The sequence below is a fragment of the Nematolebias whitei genome, chromosome 9, assembly GCF_014905685.2.
Source record: "Nematolebias whitei isolate Nwh7 chromosome 9, NemWhi1, whole genome shotgun sequence".
NCBI classification, from domain to species: domain Eukaryota; kingdom Metazoa; phylum Chordata; class Actinopteri; order Cyprinodontiformes; family Rivulidae; genus Nematolebias; species Nematolebias whitei.
In genome coordinates this window covers 21137122-21158856 of record NC_056506.1, presented here as the reverse complement: position 1 = coordinate 21158856, position 21735 = coordinate 21137122, and the positions used below count along the sequence as shown (strand labels likewise).

At 39.4% G+C, this 21735-nt stretch overlaps 1 protein-coding gene across 1 annotated transcript in view; it reads left to right on the top strand.

Moving 5' to 3' along the window:
• LOC119415002 (microtubule-associated protein 4) overlaps positions 1-21735 on the top strand; it is a gene marked incomplete in the record, with an annotated part of 124149 nt that overhangs the window by 15458 nt on the left and 86956 nt on the right. Inside the window, 1 exon segment of the mRNA XM_037682125.1 lies at positions 16417-16604. Coding sequence (XP_037538053.1) covers positions 16427-16604 — 178 coding nt within the window.

The window sequence follows — 21735 nt, the reverse complement described above, 5'->3', positions numbered from 1 at the left end:
TATATATATATATATATATATATATATATATATATATATACATATATTATTTTATATACTGTAATTTTGCATTTAAGCTAATATTACTACCTGTGAAATACTTATTTATATGAATTCATCCTACTTGCACAGTTATATTCCACCATGTTGTTGTTTGCTATATTTCTTTTGGACCTTGTAAATATGTTTTTTTTTTTTCCCTTTTTGGTTCTTTATTTTGTACCCTTATTGCATGTTTTAGTATTTCTTGTTTTTTTGTTGTTGTTTGTTTTGTTTTTAGTGAGTTGAATCGGTTCTTCTCATCCTGAACATTTCATTGCACTGTTGACCTTGTGTTAACCTGCATATGACAAAGAAACATAAATTTCAGATGATGGATGGATTATTGAGGATGAACCGCACAGGCAAGAATCGGCTGTCACAACTAATACAGTATTCTTCCTTCTATGACTGTTGACCTATAAAAACAAACAAGTTTTTATCCCAGTTGATGCCATCCCAGTTTGTGGCAACCATAAAGCCAGGATGGAGACAGATGGTTATGTTTTGCCTGTGTCTGTTTAGCATTCCTTAAAGGAATGCTAAGCCTTTAATTTACACATGCGATTCAAAAGATAATAGGAAAAATATATCGTCGAAACAATATTTTTTAATATCATTTCATCATATGTTTCTGTTTTCTTTTCAGACTCCTGAAATCTCAGGCACATTTGATCATTTAAATTTGAAGTATTTTGCTCATTTCTTGGCTTTTGCAGCTGTGTTTTAGACAGAAAAGAGGTTTTTGTGTGTGTTCAAAACACTTTAAAAGCCGTGGACCACTAAGTTGAGCCTTTCTCGTGTTATAAATTATTGTTTACATGCTTTTACGTTCACACTTTGAGGAAAATTATTTCTTTTCCAAACTGATGATCCACATTATTCTTGATAATGTTTCTCTGTAGACTTCATATACATTTGTAGTGCTTAAGGACTGTTGATCAGCTGAGTGTGTGTAAGCTGTGCTGAAACCTGGCATTAAAGAGGTCAAGAGATAAATTAATAATCAGTGATGGTGCTAAACTGGGAGTGATGGAAGTGAATCTGCTGAAAGTTTGAGGCACAGATTAGTTCAGATTACCAATTCAAGGTTCAAACCAGGCCAATCCTTTGCACTGTGTCCATATCACAAAGGTTAGAGGTATTACTAACTTTTTCACGACATTCATATTTCAGGCACCTCAAATTTTCCTACAAATATGTGAATGCAGATTTCTTTTTTAGTGACTAAGGTATTCAGTGTTTTTAGACTCCACCTGATATTCAGCAGCAAGATGTTTTAAAACCGTTTGAGCAGCCTGACAAGAAGCTGAGTGGAAACAAAGTAAAGGTCATGCCTTCCTGCTGATGGCAGAGCAGAGACTGACATCAGACCTGACATCAGACGGTGCTGCAGAGTGAAGGAGCACGCATGAAATGTTCCCTCCTTCACTTTCTTTAACACTTAAAACACGTTCCCCTTGTGCAGCTGAAGTTCCTTATTTAAAACTGAAATTTAGAATAAAAACACAGTTTAATCTCTCACTGTTCTTGAGCAAACTTTTAAGTACTTATGCTCGTCTAAGACAAACTGAGTTGACATAAAATGCGCCACAGTTCCAGATGATATATGATCTAATTAAAAATAAATCATGCTATCTTTGGTATTAATAACCCTTACATAAAATCTACATGGGATTTCTGTTGAGGGAACGTCTTTCATCATAGATCTGATCAATATTTTATATACATGCTGAATGAAAGGAGCGATGTGTTCGCTGCCTCTTAACATCTCTTGATTTATGCTGTTGGAAAATATTCGATGGAGCAGTTTCCTCCTGTCTCCTGGAGGTTTTGCCTGCTGGGAATCTGGACTTTTAACAGCCCAAGTGTAGTGACATGTTTATGTGCTGACTGCCTGCACCTTTATGCTGCAGATGTGTGTTTACATGTTTGCGTGTGTGCGTGTGGATGGGCTGACAGTGTGTTGTCAGCACTAATTTAAAACACAGCTCATCAGACACGATGTGCAGATGTGTGTGTGTGTGTGTGTGTGTGTGTGTGTCGGAGCCCGGGCCGGTCAACACGGAGACACAGAGGCGCTGCTGAGTCACCATGGCTGGAGTTTTTATATTTATTTTTTTCAATCAGTTAGATTTTTGTGTGTGTTTATCTCATAACTTCTCTGACATCACGAGGATGTTTTCAATGCAGCAAATATATTTACAACAAAAACAAAAAGATATCTCCTGAGTGAGTCAGGAGTTATTTGTCTCCTGCAACTCCCAAACTTATGAATATAAATGCTGGCCAACACCTTAAAGAGAGGGTGCCCAAACATTGTCCCTGGAAAGGTCAACATGAAAATCTATCAGAGGGCTGCGGGCCAAATGCAATAATATAATACAAGAAATGCAAATACTTCTTAAGTAATGTAATTTTATGTTTTATAGTTATTTAACCTTCCTTTCTGTCTAAACAAAAAAAAAAAAAACACTGTAATTCCACTTTGATTGGTTATATGTGCTGCTGATTATCCATGCTGCTGATTTCATGCTGCTGATTATTTCATGCCGCTGTATTCATTCGTCCTCATCTGCTCACACAGACTCATGTTCGTGCTTCTGTTCGTGGTATTGTTTTGCACAACTAGTGTTTGGCACATTTCTTAGTTTATATCTTATATCCTTATTACGGTTTCTTTTTACAATTTATATTTTTGCTGTTGTTGGATGTAACTGGGAACCTGTGTACACAATTTTGTTCCACCTCATGTACCACATGTGGTGTGAATGACAATAAAGAACCTTGAACCTTAAAGAACATTACAGAACACAAAATTTAACTGATAAGTCACATATAGGAAAGTAAAACAAATATCTAAATTTCTGTATTTTACTTTCATTATATGTAGTGCAAAATGTAAAAAAAGTGCATGCCCAACAGCAACACAACTTAACAGCACCAATAATATGGCACTAGTGAGCAACATGAAGCTGCTGTGTGGCTTTTATCAGTCTCAGTATCAGGCTGCAGCTGACTCACCGAGAGCTTGTTCAAGCTATCGGCTGGTGACCCGCAAACCTTTTTTTAGGCGTGCGAGTCAGTCTGCTCTGGCAGCAAAGGCTTGTGATATTTCATAAATTGAAAAAAATATACACATATGACTCCTCCTTAAATCGCCACCTTATCGTGGTGGAGGAGTTTGTGTGCCTGAATGAGCCTGGGAGCTATGTTGTCAGGGGCAATAATAATTGTCCCTGGAAGGGTCTCCCAAGGCAGATTGGTCCTAGGTGACAGGCCAGACAAAAAGCGATTCAGAAGATTTTTATGGACAAAACAAAACAAGGAACTCGGTGTCCCTTGCCCAGACATGGGTTACCAGGGCCCCACCCTGGAGCCAGGCCTGGGGGAGGGGCTTGCTGGCGAGCGCCTGGTGACCGGGTCTCTACCCACGGGGCCCGGTCGGGCTCAGCCCGAAGGAGCAGCATGGGTTTGCCTTCCTGTGGACCCACCACCTGCAGGAAGGGCCATAAAAGTCAGGTGCGTGATGCCATGGGCAGTGGCCGAAGGCGGGGACCTTGGCACTAAGACCCTGGCTTACCAAAGCTGGCTCTTGGGACATGGAATGTGACCTCTCTGGTGATGAAGGAGCCTGAGCTTGTGTGCAAGGTTGAGAGGCACTGACTACATATAGGTGGGCTCACCTCAACGCACAGCATGGGCTCTGGAACTGATCTCCTTGAGAGGGGCTGGACCATATTCTACTCTGGAGTTGCCCATGGTGAGAGTCACTGAGCTGGTGTGGGTCTACTTGTAGCCCCCTGACCTGATGCCTGTGTGTTGGGAATTTTTTTCCAGTAGATGGGAGGATGGCTTCCCTTCACCTTCAGGTGGGGGATGGGCTCTGACTGTTTGTGCCTATGTGCCGAATGGCAGTTCAGAGTATCTGGCCTTCTTGGAGTCCTTGGCAGGGGTGCTGGAAGGTGCGCCAGCTGGGGACTCCTTTGTTCTGCTGGGGGATTTCAATGTCCATGTATGACCTGGAGGGGTGTGATTGGGAGGAACAGTCTCTCCGATCTGAACCCGAACAGTGTTCTGTTGTTGGACTTCTGTGCTACTCATAGTTTGTCCATCACAAACACCATGTTCGAGCATAAGGGGTCCATAAGTGCACTTGGTACCAGGACGCCCTAAGTCATAGATCGTTGATTGACTTCATAGTCGTGTCATCTGATTTGCGGCTGTTTGTTTTGGACACTTGGGTGAAGAGAGGAGCTGAGCTGTCAACTGATCACCACCTAGTAGTGAGTTGGATCAGATCATGGGAGAAGATGCCGGACAGACCCGGTAGACCCAAACGTGTAGTGAGGGTTTTCTGGGAATGCCTGGCAGAAAACCCTATCAGAGAGATCTTCAACGCACACCTCCGGTAGAGCTTTAACCGCATCTCAGCTGAGGTGGGGGGCATTGAGTCCAAGTGGGCCATGTTCTGCGCCTCATTTGATGAAGTAGTTGCCTTGAGATGTGGCCACAAAGTTGTTGGTGCTTCTTGCGGTTGCCATTTATTAACTTGGTGGTCGACACCCTGGGTTAGGGAGACTGTCAAGCTGAAGAAAGAGTCATATTGGTCCTTGTTGACCAGTGGGACTCCGGATAAAGCTGAGGAGTACCGGAGGGTCAAGCAGTCCACAGCCTTGGCTGTTGCTAACGCAAAAGCTCAGATGTGGGAGGAGTTCAGCGAGGTCTTGGATAGAGACTCTTGGTCGGCTCAGAGGAAAGAGGTTGTACTCCAATTACAGGGGCTTCACTCTCCTTAGCCTCTCTGGCAAGGTCTATTCAGATTCAAAATCTACAATTTTTTGTTTTTTGAACTCGTCCAGAGGACCAGACTTAACTTTTTTAGAATAAGTAACTTTTTTTCTGTAAACTAGTTTGAAAACATTAATAGTTGACAGATCTCCAGTCCATCACAGGGACACAAAGAGACAAACAACCATTCACTCTCTCACTCACACCTAGAGACAATTTAGAGTTACCAATCAGTCTAACATGCGTGTTTTTGGTCTGTGGGAGGAAACTGGAGTTTCTGGAGAAAACCCACACATGCACAGAGAACATGCAAACTTCACCCAGAAAGACCCCCGGCCAGGATTTGAACTGGGGCGACCTGCTCGCTGAGAGGCAGCAGCTCTACCAACTGCGCCACCTTGCTGCCCAAAATATTATCTGTTTATTTTCAAGTGGAAATATAACAAATGTTTTGTAAAAATGGGGAAACAAATATAGCAGCCCTGATTATCGAAGTAAAACTAGACGCTTAACATTTTTTTATTTCTGCTAATGATATAAGTAAAAGCATCCCCTACGTCTCTCTAAAACTTACTAATGCTCATGTTCAGTTTAGTCACATTTTTTAAGAGTGTAGGATTTTGTTCAGTAGGTTATATGCAGTCCCTTCTGTGCCCTTAAGTGAACTCCTGGCTATGAAGAGGGTCCACATGATGCTGCATAAAGATGTGCTGCTCTGTTGGACAGAACTGCATGCTCACTATGTAAACAATACCACGATGAACAGGACACAAAGGCACCACTGACTCTTCTCATTCTTAGTACAATTGGTACCTATTTTTAACAGTGTAGATACGTTTTTAGTTTTAACAGGAAGAAATAGTGCTGGGTGACTTTTTTTAAGAAGTCAGTCTAATTGGTTGCATTATGGTCACACTGTTTCCATGTGGAAAGTCTGTTTTCATATGCTTGACCCAATTCAGATTATGTTATCCAAATTCTGTCTCATCACCAGGTATTTGCGATTGTGATTTTTTTTGGTGTCTTAAGTCTGTAGAGTGCCATATATGCAAAGCTAAAACTAAGCTAGCCAAACATGTAGGCACAGTCGACCTTAACGTTTATGCCAAAGGACATTTTGACTGATGAGCCGACAGCTGAACAGCAGCCACATCGTGGAATTAACTCCAGCTGATGGTCACGTACTTTTGATATTCACAAAAAGTTGATACGTTTAAAGAGACAGATGTCTATATCGTCAATAAAATATGATAAACAATGGCTGTAAGGTAATAAGTTTGAATTCAATTTTCACATAGTAACAGACCGTCTTATTAAAAGTTTATTTCAATGTTTAATTGGGATTAAAGCAAAACTTTGACAAATGAAAGAAGCCTCGCTTGAAGGAAAGCTACTTCCATTTGTCATCATTTTGATTTGCATTAAAGCTCCAATGTGGTCCGTTAGAGCTTGGAATATGTTTTGGGAATGAGTTCCTGCTACTACCACACCTAACGATAGCTCATTATCTGTACAATTAACTAAATTATATCCATGCTTGTGTGAACCGTGGTTTGCTGTGGAGGCCATCTTGAGTCAGGCTGATTTCAGATCAGTTGTAGGCGCCCATCCATAGTTACTTTGGAGCTTCTCTAAAATTCTTCCAGTGTTTCATGAGATATTTTGCTGACGGACGGACGAACATGGGCTGTTGCACAATTGCCTGCTTTTCCTGGCAGCAGGTCAAATTAAACATTTTGTTGAACTTCAGTATTGCAAAAGTGTTTTTCACCCTTCAGGTGTTGTTGAAAGCCTCTGATTCACAGAGTTTACATTTTAACTTTTAAGTAATATTAGTGAAAATGTAATACTGCAACACTGGGTGTCATGTGGAGCAGAAGTTTCTGTATTAATGAACAAACACAGCATAACTAGGTGTTACCTTGCTTTATGTTTTACTTTTGTAGGCTTCTAACTGTATGTGCTAAAACATTGATTTACCATTTTTCAATACTTCTTAATGTCTTGCTTTGCTAGTCATGTTTAAATGGTTTCATATTCTAATAGATTATTTTGAAATAAAAGTTTAGCTGACAAACAATTAAGGTTTCCACCAAATCTGTAATGTTACTGTGATGGTACTTTTTTTTTTTTGTCATTTTTATTCATTTCATATTTAAAACACAAAAACAATTAGAAACCAAATGAGAGAAAAAAAAACACGTCATAAAATGAAAGGTAGCAGAAGAAGAAAAAATCTTATCATATCTGCCCCTTGTTTAAAACAAAATCAATTCAAACAATCAATTCAAACAATAATCATCTATAAGTAATATAACAAAATAATTAACTTATCACAATTTTACGTATTTATATGTATCTTTCCAAAATTTTAATCTTAATCATTTTCTTAAATATAGGCAATGACCTTACTTTTTTTACATCGTTTTCCAAACTATTCCACAGACCTATTCCCTGAATTGAAGTAGACCGACCCTTTAAACTGGTTCTGTACTGTGGTTTAACAAAAATGTCTGTTCCCTTAAGATTATAGCAACTTTTCCTTTTTACAAAATACGTTTGAATGTTTGAAGGTAATGTGTAGTTCTGAGCTTTATACAGTAATAAAAGAATATTAAAGTTAACCAAATCACAAAACTTCAGTAATTTCAATTGATAAAATAAAATACTAGATGGATGACAATAATGCTTTCTTGTGATAATTCTTATAGCTCTTTTCTGCAAAATAAAAATAGGCATCGTTATAGTTTTACATGCTGTTCTCCAAACATCAACACAATAAATTAAATGTGGGACTATAATTGTATTATACAGCAAATACAAGGCTTTATCATTCAATAAGTCCCTTACTTTATACAGTACTGCAGTGGATTTAGATATTTTAGTTTTTACAGAATTCATGTGCTGTTTCCATGACAGTTTATCATCAATAATTACACCCAAAAATTTCACCTCACCTACTCTGCATATCTCAACACCATCAACTCTAAAAGGAACATCGATAGTTATCTTTTTTTTTTACTAAATATCATATAATTAGTTTTATCAAGGTTCAATGATAACTTGTTTAATTTAAACCAATTTTGTATTTTGACAAACTCCATCTTCATCAACTCAAACATCAGTTCCAAGTCTTTACCCAAATAAAAGAAAGTGGTATCATCAGCAAAGAGAACACATTTAAGGATACTGGACACCTCCGTCAAGTCATTTACATACAAAATAAACAACTTAGGTCCAAGTACAGAGCCTTGTGGCACTCCACATGAAATACTGCTTAGGTTAGATCTTACATCGTCTATTTGTACAAACTGTTTTCTGTCTTTTAAATAACTACATATCCACTGCAAAGCTGGTCCTCTAATACCATATTTTTTTAATTTATTAATCAGAATGGTGTGGTCAATTTTGTCAAATGCTTTTTTTAAATTGACAAATATACTTATACAATGTTGTTTTTGATCTATAGCTGTAGTAACTTGTTCCATCAATTCCATAAGAGCCATGGATGTTAAATTTTTTGATCTGAACCCATACTGACTATTACTTACAATATTATTTTTATCAAGAAATAGGTCAAATCTGGTCACAAATAATTTTTCTAGAATTTTTGAGAATTGTGGCAACAAAGATATAGGTCTGTAGTTGTTAAATACACATTTGTCACCATGTTTAAAAAGAGGAACTACCTTAGCTATTTTCATTCTGTCTGGGAATATTCCTGTTGAAAATGACAAATTACATATGTATGTAATGGCTCAATAACATGACTTATTATTTTTTTTACAACCATCATATCCATGTCTTCACAGTCTTTTGATCTTTTGTCAGTAAATTTTTTAACTACCTTCATTATTTCTTCTCATTATTTCTTCTTTGTCAGTTCCCTTTAGAAACATACTGTTTACACAATCACTGATTAAATAACTCACATTTTTATCCACTTTTGGTATTGTATTTGCAAGGTTAGATCCAACATTTACAAAGTAATTATTAAATCCATTTACAATTTCATTTTCATCATGGATTTCCACATTATTTTCCACAAAATATTGAGAAAGACTCGTACTAACCTAAATCAATGTGTTTGGTCTTTTTCTGCACATTTATGTAACAAATTGTTGTGGAGGATGAAATGATTATGTGGCTGATAGATTTTGTCAGAATTAGGTGGTGAATCCTGGAACAGAGGATTTTAGGAATTAATCTTTCAGATGCATGAATGGTTTCACCCAACAACCTTTGATCTTCATGGTCGTCCTCGTCATCTCTGTTCATCTTCCAGTGTGTGGGTCTTATACACAAGATGACACATTTTACTTACCTACACCTGTGTAACGTTCTTATACAAAGTGCAATCAAAGGCGTATGTGTGTGTTTTGCGGGATGTATGTAAAAGCCTTTCACATTGGGTGAGATGTGGAATACAGCCTGGACAAGTCCCCAGTTCATCACAGAGCCAACACAGAGACACACAAGACAACCATGCAGGCTCAGTCAGTGCAAACCAGGTTTTATGTATTGAACTGAAATAACCAGTCATCCAGTTATCCATCCATTAACTTTACCAGCTTCTTCCTTCTTCCTGCACGCTGTAGCTGCACTCACGCAGAGACATGTCGGAGGAGATGTGTGAAGGCAGCAGACCAAGAAGTGATTTAAAGATGAAAATGTACCAGTGGGAGAGTCTGCATGAAGTTAATGGTGTCCAGTTAACCAGTGAATACAGGGTGCAGTGGTGGGTACGATAATCACAGCCAGTTATGAATCTTAGTGCACCATGATAGACAGCATCCAACATCTGCAGGGTTCTTGGAGGAGAGTTCATGTAAATAATGTCACTGTAATCAATGGAGGGAAGGAAAGTCACAGATACAAGGCGTTTCCTAGCATTCAGAGTTGGACAGGATCTGTTTCTGAAAAAGAAACCCAGTTTAACTTTCAGTTTCTTTAATAAGTTTTCCACATGGAGCTTAAAAGAGAGATGCGAGTCGACCAAGATACCCAAATATTTATAGGAATCAACAAACTTAATAGGGACACTATTTGAGGATAAAATCAGAGGAAGAACTGCTGGGACCGACTTCCTGTATGAAAAAAAACATCCCTTTGGTTTTATCGATATTTAGGCCAAGTTTGAGGTGGAACAAATCAAGTATTTCAAATAAGAAATGTACTAGTCTGTTTGTTGAAGCAGGGATGCAAACTAAAATAGACCAGAATCAGAATCAGAATGGCTTTATTGTCATTATACGCAGTACAATGAAATTAAGAGCAACTCCCTTTTTCAGTGCAAAAACACGCCTTAAGAAAACACACACTAAACACAAAACACACACTAAAATATAAAAAATGTAACGCAATATAGATATAATAATGAAAGTAAAAAATACAAGTATTTCACAATTATATTGCACATTATGGATGTTAATGAGGTAGTTAGGTGATTGAGGGTATGAAATGTCAGTAGTATTGCACAATAGAAGTGCAGGGGTTTGGAGGTTAGATTATTAAATCAGTGCATGTGTGAGTTCAGTGTGGTGATGGCTTTCGGGAAAAAACTGTTCTTGAATCTGTTTGTTCGTGTTCTGATGCACCTGTAGCGCTTCCCTGAAGTCAAACAAATCTTTTTAATAGACAAAAAAGGTGCTTTGAGACATACTGCAGAGATTGATGATTAAGATTTTTTACGTACTTTTTCACGTCGCCCCAAACTATTCAAGAAATATACTGATTATATGAGAAAAATACATTTATGAGAACTAACAGGAAGTATTTGTGGGTTAAAAAAACAACAACTTGAGGTCACTGAATATCTTCCCCCCAAAATCTCCTCCAATTCAGTGATAAATAATGCAGCATAACAAATTAAAAGAGCATCAGGCATTATGAGGCAACATTTAGGATAGGCTCATTTTTAATACTGGAACAATACAGATGTAAATCCTGGATGTGTGTGCATGAAAGAGAGTAAAAGACTGTGGGCATTATAAACTAGATACAATTTGAGTTTGCCATGGTTATAATTCTTGGTGAAGCATTTGTGTTTTTAGAAAACAAAGATGAATCAAACTGTGGAATTAAGTGACAGAGAGAAGTAAAAGCAGTTTAGTTTAAATGGTTGAAATCCGGAGTGAGAGTAGAAGTGGTGTGAGGAGTCCGCTGGTCCTTTCTGTGAAACAATGACCCACAGTTCTACCACCGGCCTGCTAACACTCTGCTGTATGTCCCCATGCTGGCCGATGGCCACACAGTGTGTGTGTTGGTGTGTGTGTGTTACATTTGCAAGACAATGACAGCTTGTTTGCCGGGAGTGAAGACTGAGGGATAAACAGAAGCAGAGGACAGAAAGAAAGATGAGTTACCAGGGGCGTCACGAGTTTTGGGATGCAGAGCGTATTTCAAACTTTTTGCATTAGTAGCAGTAGACATTAGTGTTAAAGACATGAAATGCATTCATTTAGATTATTTTGTCTTAGCTGTATGAATCCATCCATCCATCCATTATCTTTACCCGTTTATTCCATTTTTGGGTCACGGGGGTTGCCGGTGCCCATATCCAGCAGTCACTGTACAGGCGGGGGACACCCTGGACAGGTCACAAGTCCATCACAGGGCCACATAGAGACAAACGAGACAAACAACCATTCACTCTCTCACACACACCTAGGGACAATTTAGAGTTACCAATCAGCCTAACATGCATGTTTTTGGTCTGTGGGAGGAAACCGGAGCACCCGGAGAAAACCCACGCATGCACGGAGAGAACATACAAACTCCACCCAGAAAGGCCCCTGGACCGGGGTTTGAACCAGGGACCTGCTCGCTGAGAGGCAGCAGCTCTACCAGTTGCGCCACCGTGCTGCCCCTGTATGAGTCCTTTGGTAAAAAAGACCAACCAAATTTCCATAATTACCAGAATCTTCTTTTGTCTGCTTCCTTTAGGGGTCACACAGTGCACCACACTGCATCCATCCACCTCACCCTATTTCTGACAACCTCTGTCATACCAACCCTCAGCAGATCTTCCTTTACTGCATCCACTAACCTTCTCTGTGGTCGTTGTCTTTTTCTCCTCCCTGGCAGCTCCATATTCAACATTTTTTGTCCAAAATATCCAGTCCCTCCTCTGCATATGTCAAAACTATCTGAGCATCTCTAACTTTGTCTCCTAACTGCTCAGCCTGAACTGTCCCTCTGATAAACTTTTCTAATACTGTTCCTTTTGGTTATTCTCAATGAAAATCTTAACATATCTGTCACCTCCTACTCTGCCTCTTGTCCTGTCATTAGTTCAACAATCTCTAAATCATACATCATAGTAGGTCTAACTACATAAACCTTCTCTTTCACTCTTGCTCCTTATGTTACAAATCACCCCAGACATTCATCTCCATCCACTTCACTCTGCCTACGTTCTCTTCTGTACTGCTTTTGTGCCCATCACTTTGTTATCTTGACCCTAAGTACCGGTATTTATATGCATCCACCATGCCTCTACTCCTTGCAGTTTCACTGTTCCACTTGTTTGCTTCTCATTCATACATTTGCATTATGTTCTGCAAATTTATTCTTCTCTTCAGAACATACATTTACTTCTCCAGCCTGCAAACAAGAAGGGACTCATAGCTGATCCCTGTTGTAATTCTACCCGTACCTTGAACTTATTAGTCTCTCCTACAGCACATGTCACCACTCTCTCACTGGCCTCATACATGTCCTTCACTACCCTCTCATACTTAGCCACAGCTGACTTCCTCATACAGTACCACCGTTCCTTTCTTGGCATCCTATCATCTGCTTTCTCTAGAGCTACAAAGAAAAAGTGCAACCTCCTCTAACCTCTGTGCCTTTCATCACAAACAACAATGAGTCCAGCTACAGGCAGGAGATGGAAAATCTGGAGAGCTGGTGAAAGAAGAACAACCTTCATGCTAATGTGAAGAAGACAAAGATGGTTGTGGACTTCAGAAGGAACAAACACACCTACCCCCCTCTGAACATAAGAGGATCGGTGGTGGAAGTGGTCCCCAGCCGCAAGTACTTGGCTGTGCACCTGAATGACAACCTCAGCTGGGGCAACAACACCACCAGCCTGATCAAGAAAGCTCATCAGAGACTCTACTTCCTCAGGCGGCTGAGACGAGCTGGTCTGGGAAGCTCAGTCCTCACCTCCTTCTACAGGTGTGCAGTGGAGAGCATCCTGTGCTCCAGCATCAACGTGTGGCATGGAGGCTGCACAGCTGCAGAAAGAAAAGCTTTGCAGAGAGTGGTGAAGGCTGCACAGAAGACTGTTGGAGTCAGCCTCCCCACCATCACAGACATCTACACCTCCAGATGCAGGATGAGGTCCACCTGCATCATGAAGGACCCCACTCACCCAGCACTCACACTTTGTGCCCCGCTCCCCTCAGGAAGGAGGTTGAGGAGCATTAAGTGTAGAACCACTAGACTGAGGAACAGCTTCTACCCTGAGGCTGTTAGACTCATGAATATCTAACCAGAATAATCACTGTGAAAAATCACATCATGTTGCTGCTGATATGTTCCATGTTGCTGCTGATCTGTTTCATGTTGCTGTGTTCAATCATGCTCATCTGCTCACACAGACTCATGTTCGTGCTGCTGTTTGGTGTAGTTTTTTATGCTACTAGTGCTCAATGTTTTATTTAATTCATGTTTTTCTTAGTTCATATCTTAGATCTTATTACTGTTTTTACATTTTAATATTTTTGTTGGATGTAACTGGAATCCTTTGTACACAATTTCGTTCCACCATGTGGTGTGTACGACAAATAAAGAACCTTGAATCCTTTCCAATTACACTCGATGTAGACGTCTTAAATATAGTGCCCTTTTCCAATAGTGATCTTCACCTCACTTAATAAGCTGACTGTAACACCATTTTTCCATATCTTCATAATACGGCTCATCAGCTTTATCCCTTTGTAGTTGCTACAACTCTGCACATTTCCCTTGTTCTTGAACATCACTACCACTAGATCTCCATTCCTCAGGCTGTCTCTCACTCAGTATGACTGCGTTAAACAGACAGAATACAAAGTCCACTGCCTCCTCACCTAGACACCTTCACACCTCCACGTGTGCGCCAACTTCCTTTTCACTCTTCATCCTCTTTATTGCTGCCCTAACTTCCTCTTTACTAATTCTAACTAACTTACTTTACTAACTTACTGAATCACTCCCTTTCCTCCATAATTTTTTCATTCATCACTACCCTGCAGCATGCATAAAAACAACAAAATATGCATTAAATCATTCAGTTTATAGATATTGTGCTCAAATTTGGTCTGATAGTAACTGATGACCAACACATACAGGTATTCTGAACTCTAGATTGTTCCAGATTTTCGGGTAAATTTTTCCTAAACTTATTTGGAGTCAACTCTGTTTTTCTGTTACCGGTAATTAAATATCTCATTAATTAGAAGGATTTTAATAAGACTTTTAGGAAATGATCATTAGAACATACAAGATGGTTATCAATCAACCCCATTTACTGATATTGTGCTATATTTTGAAGTGGTAGTAGTTGAGTGTCATTCACAACTAGGGCTGGGCCATATCATATTGTTCACGATAATACCGGTTTAAAAATAGCTTGCCCTGGAAAATAAATGTTATCATGGTATGCTAATTTCATGATGTAAGTACATCAGTGTTTGCCCCGCCCCATTAACAGAACTGAGCATGCCAAATTACCAAACCGAACTGCACCCCCCCCCCCCCTCCACCTGTCGGTACTGGCGTAACGCTAATTAGCTGTGCGCAATACTAACTAGCTAAAATGCTAAAAACAAACAACGCGCGGCTCGGCTGCGCTCCTCCACCCAGCTCTAAACTGCAGGTACAGACAGTGACAGCTCAACTGTCTCTCCCTCCCCCAACCAGCGCAGCTCCACTTTTCTCTCTCCCCCCACCCTGCGCTGGGTTGCCAGTGCGGGCGCAGCTCAGCTGCGTCTCCCCCCCCGCTCTAAACTGCCGGTACAAACACATGCAGTTCAACTGTCTCTTGAGTTCCACAGTCCATGGACCAAGAACAGAGTCAGGTGATCAGAGACAGAGCATCAGAGAAATGAATCATTCCTGCAGAAACGGAGGAAGCTGAAACACCACAAGCTTCAGGGTCAGCTGATCACCTTGTTACAAGTTTTGAAAGTTATAGCTCATTTAAAGGCAACCTATATTTTGTAGTATGTTACATTTATGCTCAGCAGATCTTAAGCGTCATTTTATTTAGTTATTTTGTGAAACTGCAACTGCACTTTAGTTTTTGTGGTGGATTTTGTTGATCTATAATTTGTGCAGACTTTTTCAATCTAAATAACAGAAGGATCATTTTTATTTTTATATGTTGAGACTGAATACTTTACTAAATAAAGTTATTTCAGTAAAATTAACCCTTTTTTTGTTTTTATATAATACTGCAAAGCAACATGTTAAGTTAATTTTGTCAAATCAGTAACTACGATTGCTGTTTTTTTTTTTTTTTGTTGTTGTTATATCACGAAAGTTATCGTTATCATCAGAATGCTCTGAAATATCACAATATTATATTTGAGCCATATCGCCCACCCCTATTCACAACAACGTGTCTGAATGGGATATCGCATGAGATCTTGCATAAAGTAATTTCTAAGGTTTGGCCAAAAGGCTTCAAATCCATCATTCCTCAACATACGATTGTTTTAGTGTAAAATATTGACAAAAAAGACAGTGGGTCAACCTTATCATGAAGTTACTGTAGGTTTGTTGTGATTTTAGGTTGTGTTTTTATTTTTATTTTGTTCATTTCTATGCATTTGATTGAAGAGTTTCTTTTTATTGTATTTTTATTTTTAAAGTTTATTTTGCTTTTATGTTTTGATGGGAGTGGTGGCGCAGAGGTTAGAGAGGGTGAGCCTGTAATTGGAAGATCGCTGGTTCAACTCCTGTTACCGACAACATCAAAAATGTGGGTAAGATAGGTGAAGCAGCCACACCCGTCTCCACCCTCATTTGCCCCACTCTGGGCTCTTGAGCAAGGCCTTTAACCCCCACCATCTGCTCCCCCGGGTACCCTAGCTAGCAGCTCTCGGCTCCACACAGAGGGCTGTGGTAGCTCAGTAGTCTGTGGTTGCGTCAGGAAGAGCATCCAGCGTAAAAATAATTGCCAAGTCTTCGCTGTGGTGACCCCTGAAGAAGGGAGCAGCTGAAAGGAGAGGAAGAAAAAATTGCTTTAATGTTTTGTCAGTTTCATTTTTATTTCCTTCATACTATATTTCAGTTTCATCATTACCACATCTTTGGCTTTAGCTTCACATGACAGTTAAATATCATAAGCAAAAATGATCCTGGAAAAAGTCATAATTTTATGTATTTTATGGTTCTTTCTTCACTGCTTGTTGAATAACAAAGATGTAAAGAGCTCAGAACATATTTGTTTCTTCACCTGCTCTTTTATGTCTTTGGCTGCATCTGCAGATGGTCAGAGAAATGTGTGTGCTGAGTCGACTGTTTTTTAGAGACGTGTGATTACAAACAAGAATTGAATAATAAAATTAACCATGTCCCTTTCCTCTTCAGCATAAGGAGTATGGACCTGAGCCTGCGAGATGCTCTGGGTGGCGGTGGAGGTGGGGCCCCGGCTGAGGCCCTGCTGAAGAAAGACTTTGTGGCCTCGCTGGAGAAAGAGAGTTATGATGACAAGGTGGGAGAGACGGTTTCCAAAGCTGACTACAGACCCTTGCTGGATGGAAAGGACACCAAGAGCAGTGAGTTGCCTCCGTGTATACAAACATGAGCTGCTGTGGAGATTTATTTATATGACGGTGCACTTTGTGTGACCCTTCATTCAGTGTAGAAGAGCTGTGAGTGAGGTGACTGATGGGCATTTAGACAAATAAAATCACCCGTCCAGATATTTTGGCCTCATGAGACTTGATTTTAAGCCGACAAGCTCTGGCCTCAGTTTAACCGTTATTTCATTCTGTGGTAAAAAGGTTTAAGCACGTTAAAGTTTTAAAAATAACAAAACTGAAGCAACAGCTTCTTAAATATTACTGCTATCACTTCGCTCAAGCTCCTGAAATACATACACTACCCACAATTCAACTTGATTCCACCTTGTACTAGATGTCCTTTTAGGTTTGTATGTGAAAAATCAGTTCAAAGGCTTTCAGTAGACATTTAATTCCCTGATCGTTTACTTGTTTAGTTTGTGTTTTCAGTTTTAGTCCATCCAAGGATTCAGAAAACACCATACAGCTGAATTACAGAACAGTTGTTTTTCTTGTGAAATCTACAGTTATGTGTGTAAAAAGAGCCCTCAACTTATTTTTTTGTAACAAGTTTGGCATAAGACTTAAATTTCTAAAGACGGAGAGTTTAAAAAAAAAAAAGTTGTGTCAGTGTCGTCAGGAAATGTTATTAATTGTTTAAATAACGGACAAAGATGATGCAACATAGTGAAATAGCCCTACATGTTCAGTCTTTAAAGGTTCAGTGCACAAGTTTTAGTGACCTCTAGTGATGAGTTGCATAATGCAACCAATTGAACATCTCTTGGCTCACCTTCCACACCTAATTTTCTGGGATAAATTCAAGCTGATGCAAAATGAAAAACAATCTTTAAAAACAACATTACTTTTGCAACAATGTAACCTTTACGATACACAGAAACTTAAAAGAAGCATTTTCTTGTTCTTTTGCTGATCACATGTAAATGGAAGCTGTTTGCATTATTTCCCATGAATTCTCCTCATAAACCAACAAAAAAGTCACTTGGTTTTAAATATTAACTTTAGAGTATGACATTTAGTATGACCTGTTGGTAGAGCTGCTGCCTCTCAGCAAGAAGGTCGCCAGATCAAATCCCGATCGGGGGCCTTTCTGGGTGGAGTTTGCATGTTCTCTCCATGCATGTGTGGGTTTTCTCCAGGTACTACAGTTTCTTCCCACTGATCAAAAACATGCATGTTAGGCTGATTGGTAACTCTAAATTGTCCCTAGGTGTTGTGTGAGAGAGTGAATGGTTGTTTGTCTCGTTTGTCTCTATGTGTCCCTGTGATGACTAGAGACCTGTCCAGGATGTCCCACGCCTCTTGCATAGTGACTGCTGAATATGGGCACCAGTGACCCTCGTGACCTGAAAAGGAAGAAGCGGGTAAAGATGGTGGATGGATAGTTAGTATGACCTGTACTGGCTGTACATAGAAACAGAATAAGCTTTTTGTGAAAAATGCATGAACAATGGAAATAGTTGAGCTGAGAGGTCAGGAATTAAACACTGGGACAAAAAGAAAAGAAAAGTGAGAGTTGAAGAGGGTGAGATTGAAGGATGGATGGAAATAAAGTTGTCTAGGCTGAAGAATAAAGTAGCTCAAACTCTAAAGCCCTGTTGACACAAATATGGATTATCATAACTCTTAGTGAAGGATTTGTTCCAATTTAAAGCCCAAGGGGGGGATTTAAGCATGTTTGTATTCTGTTGAGTTCACACTTGTGTTTTGATGTCTGTAAGTGTTCCTGTGTGATTCTTAATGTACACTGATCCCTACAAACAACATCACAACCTTCTTGATATGTATTAAGCTTCCTTTTTTCTATCAATCAGCATTGAAGTCCTAAAACATGGACTCTGTTAGACCTGTGAGGGAACTCATTTGTTAATAAAAGATGCTTCATATTACAAGTTGATGTTGGGTCTTCAAAGCTTTGGACTTTTTGTCCAACCTACCCCTCAAATGATTGACTCAATTGAGACATCGATCCTTTGACGGCTCAGAGAACACCCAACACTCTGTGTTGTGTTCTGCAGAATTTCTTGAACCCTTTTCACTGTGCAGCAGAACACATTCAGCTGGAAGAAGCCCCTGCTCTCTGTACAAGGGTGGTTCACCCTTACCTGCACAAACTAACTTCACCGTGCTCGGTCAAAACCAGGATGAACATTTTCTGCATTTTAGGCTACAGTAGCTGTTCCATTTGATTGACAAACACAGACCAACCCCGGATCCTTTAGTTTATCTCTAAGCTTAGTTACCCATTACCCTGTCACTGGTTCAGTGGTCCAACCACTGCAGACTAATAATATCCCATAATATCTGAAGCGATGGGGATGTAGTGAACCTGATCTGAACCTGATCTGACCTCAAATCTTGATCAGATGAACAGAGACTGTTATTTCATTGATCTGCATCCAGAAATACAGTTTGAGCCATCTGGTGACTTTCTTTCTTGAATTAATCAAGTAGAAAAGACAATTCTCTATGATCATTACTATTTTACAAACGTTTGATAATCAAATTGTGTTAGTTTACTCAATGTTTACAGGTTGAAGAAAACTACTCATTTTTATTTTACATAAACAGTAAGTAATGATTTTTATTCCTCATTCAAAGAAGAAATCAGGTTAATATGCATTTCTTGATTTTTCTGTCTGCAATGAGCCAAGTTTTGTAAGTATGTTAAAGGTCGGTTTTCGGTCAACTAAAATGTTTACCGAGAAAAAATGTCATGTTTAACTATTTGAGAAGATACAGCAGAGTGAGACTCCACGAAGTCTGTTTTTCTGCAATAATCTTTCTGTCTGTTGTTTAAACAATCTCATTCTCTGACCTCGAATTTGATAACATCTTACATCACAAACCACACCTTTTCCTGGTCCATCGACCAATCAGAAAGCTCTAAATTGACCCGGAAGTCAACTCATTTAAAATGTGGCAACTTCCCGGTTCTTGCTAGAGAGTGCTAAAGTCTGAAGTCTGAAGCCAGACGCTGAAGATTAATGGAGCTAAAAAGAGTCTGATGCTGCAGAGCTCTGAGAGTTCCATACAGAATGCTGATGAGTTGATGGAGTTAGAGTTCTTGGATGCAAACGCGTTCAGGATGATCCAGAGACGTTTTGGGATTATAACTTCTGTTTGAACAACCACGTACGACTCTCGAAGGATTTCAGCTGCTCTCAACGGAGACCCTGAAAGAGTCAAGGAAGGATCCTATACCGAGCTGATTTATCATCAACCAGGTAACGGTTTCTACTTCGACAAGCGTACCGTCGCAAGCTGAGATCTGATGGAGCGTGCACGTTTTCTGGTCAAACAGATTAATTCCCTTACAAATCTCTCTGTAAGATAAATCTCCATTTCCATCTTAAACTCTCCTTTCTCTTAAAATCAGTACAGATATTTTAGAAATATCTGAAGCAAAGTCCTCAATCACCGCCGTGTGATTGAAGCCCATTTTCTGTGAAACCTGTCTGTTATTATTTTCATATTTTGCCAAAATTAATGTAAATGTTTGATGTTAAACTTTGATTCTGAAAATAAATGACCGCATTCATTTGATGGGTCAAACATAAATAACGTCTCTCGTTACATTTCTGTTAAAATTCAATGCACGACATTTACACAGTCAGAAAGATGAGGAACTCGTGAAAAGTATGAATATATATCCTATATGTCATACTACTACACTAGGACCCAACTGTCTAGCCATCACAATTTGGCCTTTATCAAATTTGATGTAACTTTCATGTTGCACATTTTAATTTACCGACAGCACATTGGCTCAGTTGGTAGAGCTGTTGCCTCTCGGCGAAAAGGTCGCCAGATCAAATCCTGACCATGGACCATTTTGGGTGGAGTTCACATGTTCTCATGTGTGGGTTTTCTCCAGGTACTCCGGTTTTCTTCACACAGACCAAAAACATGCATGTTAGGCTGATTGGTAACTCTAAATTGTTCCTAGTTGTGAGTGAGAGAGTGAATGGTTGTTTGTCTCTATATGTCCCTGTGATGGACTGGAGACCTGTCCAGGGTGTCCCCCGCCTCTTATTAGGAAATCAGTTGTAGATGTCCACCCAGTGAGTACTTTCTAAGAGTTTCATTGAAACTTGTCCAATTGTTCATGAGATGTTTTGCTAATGCAGCAGACAAAAAAGTAAACACACATCCAGGCAAAAAAAAGACTGCCTGCTTTTCACAGGAGATGGCAAAATAACTAATGAGAACAAGAGCTAAAACACACAAGTATGGCTTAAAAATGTCAAGTAATACCTTACCTAATTTTAAGTCATAAAATGAGTGTTAAAACTTGTAATCAATCACAACATAACATCTGGAATAATCATTAGTGGTTGTTATATAATGCCTCTGAATTCGAGGAGCTTGCCAGTATTTCATAAAGTCATGCTGAAGTAAAACATTTGCCCTAGATCATTTTCAGACAGATTGTAAAACACAATTACATCCTTATTTTTGCTTTTATAAATTCATCCAAAGAGCCAAAGATGTTTCCCATCCTACACTAATGAGAATAACATTAATTGTTAAAACAAACTGAGCAATTGAAACAAGAGGATTTAGTTCATTAGAGCAAAATGAGAGAAAATCAGTCATTGTCATGGCATTTAATCAAGAAAAATATGCATGGATGCTCTCACTTACACCTCCAATCAATTTATAATCCCTAATAAACTAATAAACCTATTTTTATATACTGTACTTGCTACCTGTCCAGGATGTGCCCCACCACCTGGGTAAATTAAAATCAGTCAGTCCATCTGTCCTTCCATCCATTATCTTTACCGGCTTCTTCCTTTTTGGGTCACAGGGCTCGCCGGTGTCCAGCAGTCACTGTGCGAGAGTTAATGATCGCCACAGCTAAAAGACCTTAAAAAACACAGCGATGGCTATAACTCTTACAGATGTTGGATTAAAATTAGGCTTGGTAGTAGCTGAAAGTCATCCCCGACATATAGTACGACTTCTCACCGATCATGCAAGCTCTTTGTTCCAAACTTTGACAGGAAAGATGGTGAGCGAAATGAAGTACTTCAGAGAATACTATTTTTAATCCTGTATTTGATCTTCCATGCTTTTATCTTTCTTTTGGTTTCTGTTT